Raw genomic sequence first — 18,228 nt, forward strand, 5'->3', positions numbered from 1 at the left:
GCTGACAAATCCAAACTTTTTTTTATTTGGTGGACCTTGATGACGACGGGCGCTTGAAAAATCTGTTCTGGGCTGATGCCCGGTCCAGGATTGCATATAACTACTTCTCTGACACCATCATGATTGACACAACAAGAAAATTTATGACCCGGCGGGTTAGGGTTGAAAATTTATGACCCGACAAGTTCATAACACGAATGGCCCGCACCTAATTATCCCGGCAATCCAAGTGGGTTGGCCCAAACTCGAACAGATCCTAAAATTTCAAATCGTAGGTTTGAATTCTTACCCAGCTAGGTTTCGAGAAAGAAGATAGACTAAGATGTCATTGATAATTGAGTGGATCTGATGGTTGACTATCATCCATTTCATGTAGAATCAGTAAGATAACTTTTGGTTCACACCATGTTCTCTTAATTATTTATTCCCTTCGATTTTCGAATCTTTCCTTGCTCTTTATCTGTTTTGCCTTACAATTGATTTGGATCATTTTGATTTGGAGCTTTAGTGCCATTCTATTGAGATTTGGGATGTTTTGATTTTGGGTGATTGGAACTGATTGTATTATAAATTTATTGTAATCTGGTCGTTTCTTTCTTTTTGATATTGGATTTTTTTTTTCATCTCTGTTTACTGCTACTCTTGCTTTTATTCCCCGTTGTTAACAAGCTTAATTTTGTATGTAGATGGATCTAGTGTCACTTAATAGTAAGCCGGTGTTTGGGGAAGGCGATGAATACGAAGACGGAGACTGTTCAGTTGCTTGAAACTGTGACAAACCTGACTCAATGCAGTTGGAAAGGGAGTTCCTTCCGCCTATGGTGGGATTGGAGTTTGAGTCTTTTGATGAAGCATATGATTTCTACAATGTTTATGCTAAGAGACAAGGATTTGGTATTAGAGTTAGCAATTCATGGTTCCGGTCAAAAAGAAGGGAGAGGTATAGGGCGAAACTCAGCTGCAGCAGTGCTGGTTTCAAGAAAAAGAGTGAAGCGAACAATCCAAGGCCAGAGACCAGAACGGGGTGTCCTGCAATGCTCATCATCAAGCTTGTGGATGCTCAAAGGTGGAGGATAGTCGAGGTTGAGCTCGCTCACAACCATCCATTGAGCCCGGAAAGTATGCGATTCTATAAATCACACAAAAAGATGATCCTTGCTGCCAAGAAAGCGCAGCCGTCTGAACCTGTAAGAGAAGTACACACGATTAAGCTATACCGGACTGCAGTAGCGGATGGTTTGTGTAGGGCAGATACGAGAAACGAAAGGAACTCGATGGACCATTCAAATCATCTAATCCTCAAAGAAGGGGATTCGCTTGCAGCATGTAACTACTTTTGTCGTATGAAGCTGACAAATCCGAACTTTTTTTTATTTGGTGGACCTTGATGACGACGGGCGCTTGAAAAATCTGTTCTGGGCTGATGCCCGGTCCAGGATTGCATATAACTACTTCTCTGACACCATCATGATTGACACAACAAGCTTGACTAACAAATTTGAGATACCTTTGTTTTCCTTCGTGGGAATAAATCACCATGGAGAATCTGTTCTATTGGGATGTGGTACTCGGAGATGAATCAGTGGAGTGTTTTATTTGGATGATTAGGACATGGCTGACTTGTATGCTGGGGAAACATCCACAAGTTATTGTTACTGATCAGTCGAAACACTTGCATATAGCAGTTTCTGAGGTTTTTCCGCAGGCTTGTCATTGTTATTGTTTATCTTATATCATGCTTCGCGTTCCTGAGAAATTGGGTGGACTAAATGGGTTTGAAGTTATCAAGAGGCGATTCAGTAAAGCTGTTTTTGGTTCCCTGACAATATCCGAGTTTGAAACTTTCTGGAGGGAGATGATTAGTCAGCACAACCTGAGGGAGAATAAATGGCTACAAGCATTGTATGAAGATCGTCAAAGGTGGGCACCGGTATACCTAAAGGACACTTCTTTCTTTGGGATGCAGTGAGGGCGAGGGAACAACTCCGTTTTTTGATGGTTATGTACACAAGCACACATCCTCGAAGGAGTTCCTTGACAAGTATGATATGGTGCTACAAAGAAAATATTTGAAAGAAGCAATGGGAGATGTTGAGTCCAGAAATCTAGCCTCTGAACTGAAAACAGGATCGAATTTTGAGCTGCAGCTGTCGAAGGTGTACATGAAGTAAATGTTTGAAAAATGTCAGGATTGAAGTTGAGGGCATGTATTCTTGCTTCAACATAAAGCAAGTAGCTAAAAACGCCCCGATTCTGACTTTTGTTGTCGAACAGCGACAGAAAGCCGAAGCAAATGAGAAGGACGTCAGACATTATGAAGTTCTTTACGAGACAACACAGGTTGAAGTAGGATGCATTTGTGGCCTTTTCAATTTCAAAGGCTATTTGTGCAGGCATGCATTAAGTGTCCTTAGTCACAATGGTGTAGAAGAAATACCATCTCAATACATTCTACGGCGTTGGAGTAAAGATTACAAGCGCAGATTTCTCTCAGACGGTGCCATTGGTGAGGACAGTCCTTGGGAGTGGCATGAACATCTATTGAGGCGCTCCCTACAAGTTGTCGAGGAGGGGGCTCAATCGGAAGATCATTATGAAGTCATGATGCAAGATATGAATGGACAGGAATTATATATGCAATAGCTGATGTGTATACAATATGTTTTTGTGTTGTGTTTGTTTCCTAATCTTACTTGAATATATACGGAATATTTCATTGTTAGTATCTCAATTTTACATAATAATTGATGATCCGAAGATCAATATCTAATTAAATCTCCATTCAATCACTAATACTCTGTCCACAAAAAATCTTTGAATGATTAAAGTAAAGCTGAACTAGGAAAGAGGTATGGCCATCTTTGAATAGTTAAAGTAAAGCTAAACTAGGAAATAGGTATGGGGTGAAACATGTTCATTGTCAGCATCTGTTGAATTAATTCAACAAATTCTATAATAGGAATGAAATTAAATGATTTGAATAATTAAAGTAAAGCTAAACTGGGAAATAGGTATGGGTGAAGCATGTGCATTGTCTTGAATAGATTTCCCAAAATGAATTCAATGATTTAGCAAGTCTGAGGTTTTACATTGTTACGGACGTGCTCCGCAACGGTTCCGTGACCTTCCTGTTCGACGGACTAGCGATCAATCCCCTCGACAACCTCGCGGAATTGATCGAGAATGTTGCTGAATTGTGGACGTATTCCACTCCGCAGCAAGAAAACGTAAATAAATTGCTTGAAACACAAGATAGGTTTAGGGAAAATATTTCATTCATTCATTGATTGGATTTCTGGATTGCTACAATGATATAATCTCTCCTATTTATAATACTAGAATACTATTACCCTAACTTATTGACTAAGAAATAAATATCTAAATATAAATTGGAAAGATATGGTAAATCAAATATGCAACTAAATAATTGGGATATGATCGTATCAACTCCCCCACGGTTGAAATTCACCTTGTCCTCAAGGTGAGAACTACGAACCATTGACGAGAGTTGAAAGCAAAAGCTTTAACAAGGCGTCTCCTTCTGGATCAAACACGTATCGAACAACTGAATGTCTCCCTTTATCACATTTGTCAAAAATCAACAAAGGAGACCCAATGTTGGCAAAATTCCATGCCAAAACGAAAAGCTTGTTCACGCCTCTCAGAATGCTCAAACATGGCGTGTCATTGCGCAGAGGGATTAACCTCGCATCGGTGTCGAGCGATGTTGATCGAGGATTCAGACGTGTAGCATCCCTAACATGCAAATCCCCATAGATACAGGCAATCTCCTTCCCATGTATTGGAAAGGACGGTGCAACTTTATTTCCAACTAATGCACATAGATAAGCACCACCATTTTTACTAAAACAATTCTCAACAACATCGGGAGATGTCATTAGAGCAGCATCTAGAGATGCGACGACGTTCTTCACTTCCTCAATGGAATCAACCTCCTCGTCGCCATCTAACAATGTTTCTTCCTCTCCAGGGCTGCACGACGGAGAGATCATAGCTGGTGGAGGCAGTTCATCTATCAATCCGCTCTCCTCTCCGCTGTCGTCGTCGGGGCTGCAAGACGCGACTATTGGGGGCTGATTCAAAGATGGGACAGCAGCTATAACGGGCAGTGACGCTGCTGAACGACAGTGGCTTGTCATGCTCAAGCAAGATGACGAGCGTTGTGGTGGTGGTGGCGGGACAACAATGACAGTTAGTTGTGAGTTGCTAGATGGGTCGCGGTGGACATCAGCGTCCTCATCATATCCATCAGAGTCACCATCATAATCAGGGTAATATATGGATGCGATCTCTTCATAATCCAGGTTACCCATCGACACCCAAGCGCCCGGTGGGTCCCAACAGGATGGTTGGCGAGAAGGCTCGTATTGCAGCTGCAGAAATTGATGAAGCGGGAACCCCCTGTACGTGGATGGCGGTCCATAGTCGAAGGGTTGATAGTGCTCGGGCAGTTGATAACGAGTTTGGTGGAGGTGGGTACCTATCCGACTGGTGGTGTTGTGGCCGCCGGTACGTAGGCTGGGTGTAACGTCGGTGCTGCTTGTCCCAATCAGCGCCGCCACTATCAGGAAGACCATAAAGTGGTTCCGGATCAGGCCGTTGTGGCGGTCGAAGTTTCCCCAGTCGTTCGCGTTCATACGCGACTCCAATTTGTCCACCTGTCGATCCATACTGTCGAGGCGTGCATTTAATTTATCAAACCCTGATGTGATTGGGTCGACCGAAGCCTTCCCCGATTGGTCGGGACGACGCGGCGGGCCTATATGCAGCGCCGGCGTTGCTTCCCTCGTCGGCCGTTCCGACGTAGATGGGCCATGTATGTTGACGTCATGGTACGGGATGAAAGCACCAGTTGTTACGGACGTCCTCCGTAACGTGACCGGATGGCGATCTTCGCGTGAGTTGCTGTGACCAATCCTTCGACGTGCTCGAAGGAAAGCTCACGATTTGCCGGTTCTCGGCCGTTCTCCGATGAGCAGCAATAGGGAACGATAATATGCTCGTTGCACAAGTAAAATTTAGGGAAAATATTTTATTTATTCATTGATTGGATTTCTTGATTGCTACAATGATATAATCTCTCCTATTTATAATACTAGAATACTACTACGCTAACTTATTGACTAAGAAACAAATATCTAAATATAAATTGGAAAGATATGGTAAATCAAATATGCAACTAAATAATTGGGATATGAGTATCATACATAATGTTGCTTAACTATCTCTGCTCTCTTTATCATCTGTTTTTTGCCTTATAATTGATTGCATAATGCATCAGACCTTCTCAAAAGGGTAGAAAATTGGATCATTTTGATTCGGAGGTTTAGTATCTTTCTTACATGTTTTGAATTCGGTTGATTGGAACTCATTGTATTTTTACTAATCTGTTTGTTTCTTCTTGATATTAGAATTGTTTTCGTCGGTGTTACTGTTAGTCTTTACTATTATTCCCCGTTGTTAACGAGCACAATTTTGTTCCTAGATGATAGTCTCTAACAGTGAGCCGGTTGTTTGGGGAAGGCGATGACTACGAAAATGGAGACTGTTCAATTGCGGGAACTGTGTCAAACCTAACTCAATGCAGTTGGAAAAGGAATTTCTTCTGAACTCATTGCTGACTGAAGTTAGTGTAATGGACAAGAATTATATGTGCAGTATCGATTGCCCAACAAAATACCAAGACTATAATTAGATAAAGGAGGGGTCAACTTATTTTATCCATATCAATATTATTTTAGCATATCTTCTGTAATCATGTCATGGAGCATAATATAAGCTTATTCTTGAGTTTTCTTTGTCAATTCTTTCTCGGATTTAGATTTTGTATTAATAGGAGATTTGCTTAGCTAATAAATTTAACTTGGTTAATGCATTGATTTATAAGTTTCGTCGGTTAAATTATGTTGTGATAACTTATCTATCTTTCGTCAGATATAAACTTCATAAACAAAAAAATGGAGAGGCTATAAACCAATTAAAACATGACTCCCCAATTCAAGACAATATTTCTGATCCTAGGTTTTTATATATTAAGTGTTCTCACTGAAGGTTCTGATCCCGTAAGTCCGGAATGTGTTGAGAATCTTCCACAAGAATGTTTTAGTCCATTTTACCATGAAATGTGCGAAGATGCGTATGCTTCAGTAGACATTTCGGATAACTGTTGCAGCTTCTTTTCACTTAACTATGACTGTTTCTTTTACGGCCTCGTTAAAAAATTTGAGAGTATGCACCTTTGCGACGATAAGCTAGGCTCTGGCAGGGCTCAAATCATTTGGAACACGTGCTACAGTGGCTACACAAAGCTGTAATATGTACACTACATACATATAGCAGCGGCTGTTGAAAATAAAAATACATCATGATGTTATAATATCACATCTTACTTTTATCAAGCTTATTCAGTAATTTTGTATGAGTTTAAGCAATGCTATAAACAACATACCAAACAATTTCACAGATAATATTATCTAAGTAACCATGGATACCAAATCCACACTAAGTTGAGGCATCTTCCAAAGCATTGACTTCAATCCCGTTTGTTTATATAATTAGTATGTTTTGAGATAAAGAAGATCGAAAAATCCTATTTCAAACCAGTTCAGTTCATGGAGATAATGATTCAATTCAAATATGTAGCTGTAGAAACTGATATTGGAACACTATACTATTGTTATTGAGATCGGTAGCTATTTAACCAACAATCTGATGCTTAAAGAAATATAGACGAGGGTAGAGTTTATTAGTGCAATGCAACCAACCGGGGTTAATTCTTTTTTTGTTCTAGGGTGTTTTTTATATTTCATAAGTGTACTGTGTTTTTTTAATTCCGGCTTTGGGAGAGACGCATGACCCTCATGCGTCACCCGTTAATGAAACGCATGACCGTGATGCGTTTTAGAGCAAGACGCATGAGCTTAATGCGTCTCTCAATTTTTTTTTGTTTTAATGCGTCTTAGGGTAAAACGCATTACACACATTCGTCTTTCTTTTAAACATAAGGTGGCTATGTAGTTTAATGGTAAGAATGCCTTGTTGGGTCTGTGCAGACTTGGGTTCGAATCCCAGCGCCACATTACATTTTTTAATTTAATAATGTTTAATACTACTAGTACTACTAATTAATGGCAGCATCTCCTCCTTCAACATAGTGAAGATTACGTTTCTTATATTCTTTAAGTTTGTTTAGCCTTTTATTACAAAAAAATATATCTCAGCAATTCTTTAAGTTTGTTTAGCCTTTTATTACAAAAAAATATATCTCAGCAAAAGGAGTGGGATTTTTATTTCCCCTCGTGTCAAAGGATATTCCATGGGATCCTAAAAAATAAATGATTATTTAATTTATTAGACACAATGAAAATATTTTTAATATTCACTTGATATATATAGTTAATAATCATAAATAGTTTAGACATGCATATGTATAATAATTAATTACATTTTATTTAATTTAATAAAAGATGGATATATAAGTATATTTACCTGCGATGTTTGAGAGCGAAGTCATGCAAATAAGTCCAATAAACAACCAATGTGATGCTAGCTACCTTTTTCGACTCCATTTTCTAGATTTTTTATTTTAAAACTGACTGATAAAATTTGTCATTGGGTTTGCCTTTTTATAGCACATTTTTTGGTATAATTTTAAATGTTGGAAATGATTATTGACATAAATGCAATTTGTTGTTATATTCATTTGGTATTTTGATATTATTTGCTGGTTAGTTTTGATGGGTTCATGTTACATGTTTGATCTATTAGATTGATTTACACACTTCATTTTAGAGACCAAACTTACCAAAGATTACATTTTATGCTGCATTGCTTTTAATAATGAGATATAAAGAAAATAATTATAAATAATAGGCAAAAACTTCCATAGACTCACGCTGCCATTAATTAGTAGTAGTATTAAACATTAGATACATCAATCAGTAAATTTAAAAAAATTGTAGTGTGGTGGCGCCAGGATTGGAACCCATGTCACCATGGCCACGACATGGCATTCTTACCACTAAATTGCAGTGCCACTTTATGTTTAAAAGAGACGCATGTGTGTCATGCGTTTTACCCTAAGACGCATGTGCTTCATGCGTCTTTTAATTAAAATAAAAAAATTGAAAGACGCATTACGCCCATGCGTCTTACCATAAAACGCATCACGGTCGTGCGTTTCATTAACGGGTGACGCATGAGGGTCATGCGTCTTTCCCAAAGCCGAAATTTTTAAAAAATACAATACACTTATGGAATGTAAAAAACACCCTAGAAAAAAAAATTACCCCTTACCAACAGAGTGATCAAAGTTACTAGTTGAAGCCATTTTGAGTTCAACGCATGATTATGTTGTATTTGATGGCTTCACTTGAATGGCAGGCATCTAAGTCTTAAATAAACAAACACTATTGGCTTGGCTTGTTTTATTTAGCTGTCTGGTTTCTAAACCATCAATAGATTCAATACATTAGAGCATCTCCAATGTAGTAGGACCTCCAATAGCCCTCACATAGCCTTCCCACTGTCACATCATCAGTACTAAAATCCCCCTGCCACATCATCTGGCCACATCAACTGGACATCCAATAGCCCTCACATAGCCTTCCCATAACCTATCCACATCACTAATAACAATTATATAATTTAATTGATAATCGTAGCAACATACGGAATTTAATTTACGAGACAAATACGGAAAAATTGAATAATACTATTAAAATTTAAAAAAAAAGTCGATTAATTTAAAAAAAAGTACAAAAATTAAAAAGTACAATTAAAAAGTACAATTAAAAAAGTACAATTAAAAAAGTACAAAAAAAATCACTCCTCGCCTCCGTCGTCGCCCAGCCATTCGCCGTCGCCGCCTCCGTCGCCACCAACGCCGCGGCTACTCCCGCCGGTATCCCTCTGAAACCCCTCCAATTCTTCACGCATGCTCCGGAGCAATACGCGAAGATAAGCCTTCTCCTCGGGGCCCGTCGCCGTCCGGAAGTCGGCTAACGTCTTCACCATTTGAGCGCGCGTTTGTTGACGCGCGAAGAATTTGAGCTCCTCGGTGGACCTGCCGAGGGGGGATGCCGAATGGACCTCCTGGGAACTCGGGGTGCCCCCCTCGCATCCTGTTGCGCCCGCCTTTGGCTAACCGGGCGAGGTCGGCGACTGAACGAACGAGGGGTCGGGACCTCCTGGCCCGTCTCGGGGAGGTCTGTCGAACCACCGCTGCTGCCGCTATAATCACCGGTAAAGTTCAGTTTCTGCTTCTTCAGCCAGCCAGCGTCGACATCTGCCCGGAATTTCTCCGACTCGTTGAGCACAAGGTAGCAGTTCCAGTAGGTGAACTCATAGTACTTCTTCTGCGGATCGGGGTAGGCTCTCTCCGCAATCCTCCTGCAGTCTTCCTCTGTTTGCCCACTGGTCTGCATGCGGAGGGCGTTGGCGTACAAACCCGAAAATCGAGAGACGTCAGACCTGATTCGGTCCCAGCACTTCCGACACTACTCCCCAGTGCGCGGTCTCCCTTCAGGGCAAAATGCCCTATAGGCTGCAGCTATCTTGCCCCACAAGTTGACAATCCTCTGGTTGTTCGAAACGAGAGGATCGTCGCAGACACTCACCCACGCCTTGGCAACCGCAACGTTCTCCGCGTCCGTCCACTCCCTCCGGACCCGGATATCCTCACCCGGCTGCGACGACTCGCCGACCTTCTTGGCCTTGCCCTTCTTCTTAGGGGCGCTCCGACCCCTCCCTACTCCCTGGCTTTGAATGAGAGTTTCTGGAACCTCGTTAATATCAAAACCCAAGTCCGCTAAGGAGAAGGTCTCCGTGTACTGTGCATCCGTTGGGGTCGATGTGTGCGAAGAACCGGTGGAAAAATCAAAAAGTCGCCCGATAGGCTTTGTCCCCCCCGGGCGTCCCCTGCGTCGGTGGCTGCATCCCGGGTGCCCACCCCGGCATCATTTGCATAGGGGGCTGCATCCCGGGTGCCCACCCCGGCACACTTCCCCCGGCGGCCATCGGTGACATCATCTGCTGCCACGGGTACATGTTGTAGTACCCGGTCATCGGAGGCCAACCACCTCCCACGGGAGCCGGGGGAGTCTGAGACCCTACCCCGGGAGTCGGGGGAGTCTGAGACCCTCCCCCGGGAGTCACTGGAGTACCTTCGTAGTTGTTCTCCATTTCTCGTTATTGATCTTGTACAGAAAGTAAGATAGAGAGAGTACTCGTTAAAACAAGTGGTGTGAATGAAAATGACGTCCAAAGCGCGTATATATAGTGTTTCGAAAAATAAAAAAAAATTAAAATCTGACGCCGATCCGGGGCCTACAATGGCGCCGTGCGGATCGGAGTGAGAATCGGCGTCAGCCCAAGAATCGGCATGGGCACGCCGATTTCGCCGACGCCGCTAGCAATGGTTCGGCGTCAGAACCGGCGTCGGCGAAAAATCGGCGTCCCGGTTTTGACGCCTCCGTTGGAGATGCTCTTATTACATGGAAATGGTGTAGCATTTGTGGGACGTCAGACATTATGAAGTTCTGTACAAGACGACGACACGGGTTGAAGTGCAATGCATTTGTGGCTTTTTTCAATTTCAAAGGCTATTTGCGCAGGCATGCGTGTTGGAAATTAGACCGGAGCAAAAGCGAAATGGAACAACAAGAACACGAGGATATACGTGGTTCGGCGTAAGCCTACGTCCACGGGAGAATAACGAATCGATTTACTTCAATCACGATCAAGAACTACAATCATACAACAAGATCACACACTCAAGAACAAGCTACTCTCTCTTCGCATATGAACTCATATCACACCGAAGACTATACAAGCTCACAAAGATAGTGTGTATCTCTCACTCTAGATATTGATTGTTGTTATGATCTCTCAGCTGATTTCTCTCTCTCGTTTCTTCTCAATGAACTCCTTGGATTGCAGCAATATTTATAGGGATTGTATCATGCAGTTGAAACTGTCATGAATGTGTAACAACTTAAATATCCGTTGCATAACAGAGTTTTGAACTCAAACTTCTTGATCATGTGTCGCACACTCCACGCTCGGTTCCGATGCACCCTCACTCGTTGTTATCATCACAAAACTCCTAACAATCCTCCACCTTTTGAGATGATACAACACTTCTTTCGATCACCTTGTTCTTTGTCGATCTCATGTCCGAGTAGCGCCAATCTTGACTATTCTTGTCAGTATCCTGACTCCGAGAATCATCCCCAGATCCTCCTTTATCACTTCCTTGATCAGCCACAACGCCCCCACCGGACGATCGCCTCCACCGGACGATAAAACCTCCACCTAATCTGAATCTTCCCCGTTCAGAATTGGAGTCGCTGATCCCTAGAGATATCACACATCTCTCATAAGTGATAACCGAATTTCTGTCAAGATTATTACCACTTTCATCGCTTAGGATCGATGCCTGGACCGCTAACGAGCACGCGTCGTCGATACTGCTCTCATGCTTCTTCGTCAGAAACTCTTCATGACTGGAAACTCCATTTCCATATCAATCTATCAGCGCTTTCACGGCATCATCACCACAGGAATCGCCTAAACGGCATCATCACCACTCGGATTTCTCGATACAGGTATTCTCGAAGCAAGCTCTTTCTCAGCCTCCAAGAATGATATGATAGTTTGTGGAACCAAGAATGATAGTTTGTAGAAGCAAGAATGATAGTTTGTAGAAGCAAGAATGATAGTCTGTCGAAGCAAGAATGATAGTTTGATCCGCCAATTTGCTTCTATCTTCTTGTTTCAGAGTCCGCAATACCATCTTCTCTGACCTCAGATTCACCCCTGAAACTGATTTCCTCTTCCTCCAGTTTCCGAACCTTAGCCAGCAGCAAGTCCTTCTCCTTCCGAAAGTTGATCAAGTTTCAATCCCCTTTTTCAAGCTTCTTCATCATTGAATCCACTTGGTGAAGAGAGCCTGCTGCCTTACTGGGAACCGGCACATCATCATCATCCATCGGTGCTTCGCGGCGAGGTCCATGGAAACCTCCGCCTCCACCTCCACCGCGATGTGCCTTCTCATCCAGAACAGGTGCCTTCCCTTTGCTCTCGGGATTGGGCTTCTCCAAGACCGCTGCGCATCCCTTCTCGAACTGAGCTCCGACTTTTTCCAACGATTCTCCTCTTTCCCACAGACGGCGCCACTTGTTGGAAATTAGACCGGAGCAAAAGCGAAATGGAACAACAAGAACACGAGGATATACGTGGTTCGGCGTAAGCCTACGTCCACGGGAGAATAACGAATCGATTTACTTCAATCACGATCAAGAACTACAATCATACAACAAGATCACACACTCAAGAACAAGCTACTCTCTCTTCGCATATGAACTCATATCACACCGAAGACTATACAAGCTAATTCCTCACAAAGATAGTGTGTATCTCTCACTCTAGCTATTGATTGTTGTTATGATCTCTCAGCTGATTTCTCTCTCTCGTTTCTTCTCAATGAACTCCTTGGATTGCAGTAATATTTATAGGGATTGTATCATGCAGTTGAAACTGCCATGAATGTGTAACAACTTAAATATCTATTGCATAACAGAGTTTTGAACTCAAACTTCTTGATCATGTGTCGCACACTCCACGCTCGGTTCCGATGCACCCTCACTCGTTGTTATCATCACAAAACTCCTAACAATGCGTTTAGTGTCCTTAATCACAATAGTTTGTAGAAGAAATACCATCTCAAATTCTCAATACGTAAACTAGCAAGCGCAAATTTCTCTTACAGTGCCATTTTTTCTTTACCAAATTTATTCATGACCATTTTGGTATGATTGATCTTCGTACATACTAATTGAGAGTACTAAGATCAATTTGCAAGAGGTACATAGTAATTGAAAATCATATGATAATTGATCTTCGTACATAATAATTGAAAATATGATCGATTAATTCATAAATGGGGTACATAATATTAGTAATTGATCCCTCAAAATGATTGATCTTCTTTACTAGGAAATGCAAACCTAATTCATTTTAATGAATATCGACAAAAAGAGAGTTGGCTATCTTTTCAATAATTTTTCTCCATCAGCATTCAACATCTTCCTTCGAATGATTAAATTCAGCAAAACTAGAACTAGGAAAAAGGTATGGGCTGTCTCATCAACCATCAATCTTTGAATGAATTGAACTATAGCTAAAGTAGGAAATATGTATGGGGTGAAGCATGTTCATTGTCAGCATTTCTTAAATAAATTCAACAAATTCTATTCTAGGAAATGCAATTCAATGAATTGGTTATGCTACCTAACCATACATATCTATTCTTGAAAATATGATCGATTAATTCATAAATGGGGTACATAATATTAATAATTGATCCCTCAAATATGATTGATCTTCTTTACTAGGAAATGCAAACCTAATACATTTTAATGATTATAGACAAAAAGAGAGTTAGTTAGCTATCTTTTCAATAATTCTTCTCCATCAGCATTCAACAATTTCGAATGATTAAATTCAGCTAAACTAAAACCAGGAAAAAGGTATGGGCTGTGTCATCAGCCATCAATCTTTGAATAAATTGAACTATAGCTAAACAAGGAAATATATATGGGTTGGGGTGAAGCATGTTCATTGTCAGCATTTCTTAAATAAATTCAACAAATTCTGTACTAGGAAAAGCAATTCAATGAATTGGTTATGCTACCTAACCATACATATCTATTATTGAATATCTTACTTTCCTGTTTATTTTGCAATGCATCCCATCCTGATTTGGCTATGCTGCCTAACCAAATACCTACTGTACTACTATATCTTTTCTTCAATATGCCTAATTATTAGGCAATGCCTCATAATTCAGTATTCTCTCCCAATAGCAACTTTGAAATTACTTAATTGAATTTTAATTGTATTTTTTGCCTACAATGGATAGTAAGAAATAACAAGTTTGTATAAACTGAAATAATAATAATAATAATAATAATAATAATAATAATAATAATAATAATAATAATAATAATAATAATAATAATAATAATAATAATAATAATAATAATAATAAAACAAGTTTTTAATAGTAGAAGCGGAGTAGCACTTTTATTAAAACAGAAAAAGTTCTTCTTCTTCATCTTCCTTAAGCTCTGCGGCAACCAACTTGCAAGCTATATTTCAGCCCATTTCTCAACTACATTGTTCCACCCTCTATTCTCTCTCTTGCGTTCGGTTTCGATTTGGGGATTTTGCTGCATACACTCCTCACTTCAATATTCTGGTATATATATATATATATAACTTTTGCATTCAATTACGCAAAATGATCACAGCATACTACTACTACTACTAATTTATTCTTCACTGCATCTGTTTCTCTCTCTTCATCACTCCTCAATTTCCCCTCTTTCCATTCGCTCAGACCACTCTCCATCACTCTCTGTAATCCTCTCTATCTCCTGATTTGAGGTTGTGACTTGTTGGATTGAGCCTCATCTTGCTTTTGTTAGGGTTTCGATTTGGGGATTTTGTTGCATCATCTTCATACAATACTTATCACTTCAATTTTCTTGTATAATAGTAATCTGAATTTCTACTAGGCTGCTTGTTTCCTGTTCATATGTCTTCATGTTGCTGCTACTCTTGCTTTTTATCATCGTTGCGTTGCAATATTTTCATCACTGCAGTTTGTTTCCTTCTAATAAATTGGCTGGTTAAATTTTACTACTATTAACTTAATAGTACTCCATATGATATGCTGCTATCAGATAGTTTAACCAAGTTTTTTGGTTCGTGAAAGATGGGTAGCATTAGCCACAACCAACTCACGGTCTCCATATGCTTCAAAATTATACTTTATGTGCTCGTCTTCATCGTATCTCAAGTCGACGGTCAAAACACTCCCCACCAACTAAATATCACGTTCGTAGCAGATGCCATAACAAAAGGGGCCGGTAAAAGTTGTACTACTTTCCAAGAATTTATTTATTACTACTAATGCTAGTATTTTAGTTATGATTTGATGATAAAACAATATAATTGCACAGTCTGCTTGGATGGAACCCCTGGAGGCTACTATTTTTCCAAGGGATTCGGAGATGGAATCAATAGTTGGATGGTTTTTCTACCGGTCAGCCCTCAAACTAATACTAGTATATAAGAGAGTATTATACGTGCCCTAAATATTTCATCTTAATCTGTTTTTTTCCCTACATATATGTGTATGCTATGATATTTTAGTTGTGTTATTTGATTAGTTTACCTAATTAGAGATTGACATTTTTCATATTAGGGAGGAGCATGGTGTGCTACAAAAGAAGAATGCCTCAATAGAAGCAGCACAGGATTAGGGTCCAACAAAGATCATCCTCCTCTACGTATATCTTTGGGTACTTTCCAAAGTCATAACAAAACAATAAATCCAGGTAATAAGAAATCACATCTATATATGAATTAAATAGTTGAGTTTACATGAATGAATTCTATGTTTGAATGTGGTTGAGTTATTATAAAATTTTATCTCTGTTTGCTTATAATATTTGCTTGTAACAATAAATTTCATAATAATTGGTTGATTTTTGTTTCAGATTTTTATAACTGGAATTTTGTTGCGATCCAGTACTGTGACGGTGCATCATTTATGGCAGATGTTGAAGCCGTCAATCCGGTATGTCTATGACAATTTAATTGTGTTTGTTTCATACGGTTAAATAGTAAAAAACTAGTTATAATTACAATTTTTTATTATTGTTAGGAAACAAATCTCCATCTAAGAGGTCGGAGAATCTTCACCTCTGTAATTGAAGAGCTCATGAGTACTCAAGGAATGAGTAATGCTGAAAATGTATGATTTGCTCTAACCTAATTACATTATTACACAATATTAATTGTCGTTTAATCATGGCATAACAAGTGTTTTGGTGCTTTTGTTGACAGGCTTTACTCATAGGAAACTCGGCAGGTGGGTTGGCGACGATCCTAAATTGTGATCGTTTCCATTCTTTCCTACCCGGTGCCTGTCGTGTAAAATGCATTTCAGATTCTGGCTTCTTTATTCGAGCGTAAGATTCAAATGAAAATTTAATAATTAAAGTTTGTTATTGTACACTTAACTATATATTTTTGTGTTTGAACCAATAGGGAACATCTCCGTGGAGCTCAGGACAGTGCCACAGACTACTTTGGCAAAGTAGTTTTATTTCATGTAAGGATTTTTGTTTATTTTATAATAATTACTATAATTCTAAAAGTTAGTACTTTCCATGTTATAGTTTCATCTCACATTAACATGATCGACTTAACATCATTTCTTTTCTTCAGGAATTAGTACAATTTTTACCGGAGTCATGCACACAAAGATTTGCTCCAGAATTGGTTAAATGGATATATATACACTTATATAAAGTTGATTCTGTCATTATTATATTTGACACATGACTAATTAATTGTTTTCTTTTAAAATCTCAGTGTTTTTTCCCGGAAAATGTGGTCAATGATATCCGGACGCCATTGTTTTTGCTAAACTCGGATTTTGACAAATATCAAGTAAGTTCTGTTTACATTTATATTATTCTTCCTATGTCCTACAATTAAGCTTCTTTGGGTTAATTAGTATTCAAAATACTAATTATATATTTATTTGTGTAATTTTTCAGATATCGGAACTCGTAGTACCTAACAGAGTGGATTGGAATAATTGCACTGCAGAATTTAGCAAGCTTTCAAGTTGCACAGAAAATCAACAACATATCATAATGGGTAATCCAAATTCATTATAATTATTGTTATTACTATTTCTATTTCCAGTTAAAACTATTAGTAGTTCATAATTTTTTTTCGATTGATCTTGTCCTCCATAATCCTTTGAATTTAATCACAGATTTTCAGACCACGTTTCTAGAAACATTGGAGAAACTAGATGATAATCCATCAAGAGGATTATTCATCACATCGTGCTATATCCATGATTTTATTTACAAACCATCCAATTGGCAAAGAATACCGACTTTGCAAAATAAGGCAAGTTTTATGATTTTATTTGCATTTATCTCTCGAACAGTGAATTCACATTTTGATATATGTCACGAATTAAATTATTTAACCTTTATGATTTTTTTTGTTTTTGTTTTTGAATACAGACAATTCAACAAGCCTTGGGTGATTGGTATTTCGAAAGAAGCAGTGTTTGCCTTATAGACACTCAAAATTTACATCCAATTAACTGCCCGAAATAGTATAAATCCATTAAGTTTATCTATTTTTTTCATTGTAAGTATATTTAAATTAATGTTTAAGAAAAATGTTATCTATCAAGTTAATATGGGTGTCATTCAACTCATTTTATCAATATCAGTATTATTTTAGCATATCTTCTGCAATCAAGTCATAGAGCATTTTATAAACTCCTATTCAAGTTTTCTCTGCGATTCTTTCTTAAGTCGAACTGCAGTCTGCATAGGAATTGGATTTTGTATTTAATAGGAGATTTGTTTATCTAATAAATTCCACTTGGTTGATATTTTTGTATTGAATATGTTACCGATAATAAATTACACTTACTTCTCGTTAGTAATAACAGCAATAGACGCATTAATTTGTAAGTTTCATCGGTTAAATTATGTTATGATAAATTATCTAACTTCCATCATGTACTAACTTAAATGCATTAATTTGTAAATGTCGTCGGTTATTATGTTGTGATAAATTATCTATTTTCATCAAATAACACTATATAAACAACAAGATGGAGAGGATAAAAACCAAGTAAAACATGACTCCTCAATCCAAGACAATTATTTTGATCCTAGGTTTTCATATATTAAGTGTTCTCACTGAAGGATTGGATTATCAAGATCCAGAATGTTCTAAGCTTTTGCCTCCGGATTGTCTGGATTCATATTACCATGAAATGTGCAAAAATGCATCTGATGCAGTGGACGTTCCGGATAAATGTTGCAGCTACATTATCATCACACTTAACTATGGTTGCTTCATGTACGGCCTCTTTAAACAATTTGAGAGTATGCACCTTTGCGACGATAAGCAAGACCCTGACAGGGCTCAAATCATTTGGGACAAGTGCTATGGCTACACAAAGCTGTAATATGTACACTACATATAGCGGCTGTTGAAAATAAAAATACATATGATGTTATAATATCAAATCTTCTATATAATTGTCAACTTACTTTTATCAAGGTTATTTAGTAATTTTGTATGAGTTTAAGC

At 38.8% G+C, this 18,228-nt stretch overlaps 2 protein-coding genes across 7 annotated transcripts; both read left to right on the forward strand.

Annotated features, from left to right (window-relative positions):
- The first annotated feature begins 1,537 nt into the window (after positions 1-1,537).
- LOC121760861 (protein FAR1-RELATED SEQUENCE 6-like) lies at positions 1,538-2,643 on the forward strand. Its single transcript, XM_042156462.1, has 3 exons — positions 1,538-1,920; positions 1,967-2,156; positions 2,275-2,643. The coding sequence occupies exons 1-3, from the start codon at positions 1,538-1,540 to the stop codon at positions 2,641-2,643; spliced, it is 942 nt and encodes a 313-aa protein (XP_042012396.1).
- An 11,469-nt stretch (positions 2,644-14,112) lies between these two features.
- On the forward strand, positions 14,113-17,366 carry LOC121762849 (pectin acetylesterase 8-like). 6 transcript variants are annotated; one of them, XM_042158864.1, is made up of 13 exons: positions 14,113-14,281; positions 14,769-14,960; positions 15,048-15,130; positions 15,293-15,425; positions 15,588-15,667; positions 15,755-15,844; positions 15,937-16,061; positions 16,141-16,204; positions 16,321-16,374; positions 16,468-16,545; positions 16,656-16,758; positions 16,880-17,019; positions 17,139-17,366. In XM_042158864.1, the coding sequence occupies exons 2-13, from the start codon at positions 14,801-14,803 to the stop codon at positions 17,232-17,234; spliced, it is 1,206 nt and encodes a 401-aa protein (XP_042014798.1). In that variant the 5' UTR covers positions 14,113-14,281; positions 14,769-14,800; the 3' UTR covers positions 17,235-17,366. The 6 variants fall into 6 exon arrangements, with proteins under 6 accessions (XP_042014798.1, XP_042014796.1, XP_042014795.1 ...); XM_042158862.1 differs by lacking the exon at positions 14,113-14,281 and adding an exon at positions 14,311-14,469 and having other exon boundaries at positions 14,801-14,960; XM_042158863.1 differs by lacking the exon at positions 14,113-14,281 and adding an exon at positions 14,325-14,469.
- Positions 17,367-18,228: the final 862 nt, after the last annotated feature.

Source organism: Salvia splendens, chromosome 13 (genome assembly GCF_004379255.2).
Source record: "Salvia splendens isolate huo1 chromosome 13, SspV2, whole genome shotgun sequence".
Taxonomy (NCBI): domain Eukaryota; kingdom Viridiplantae; phylum Streptophyta; class Magnoliopsida; order Lamiales; family Lamiaceae; genus Salvia; species Salvia splendens.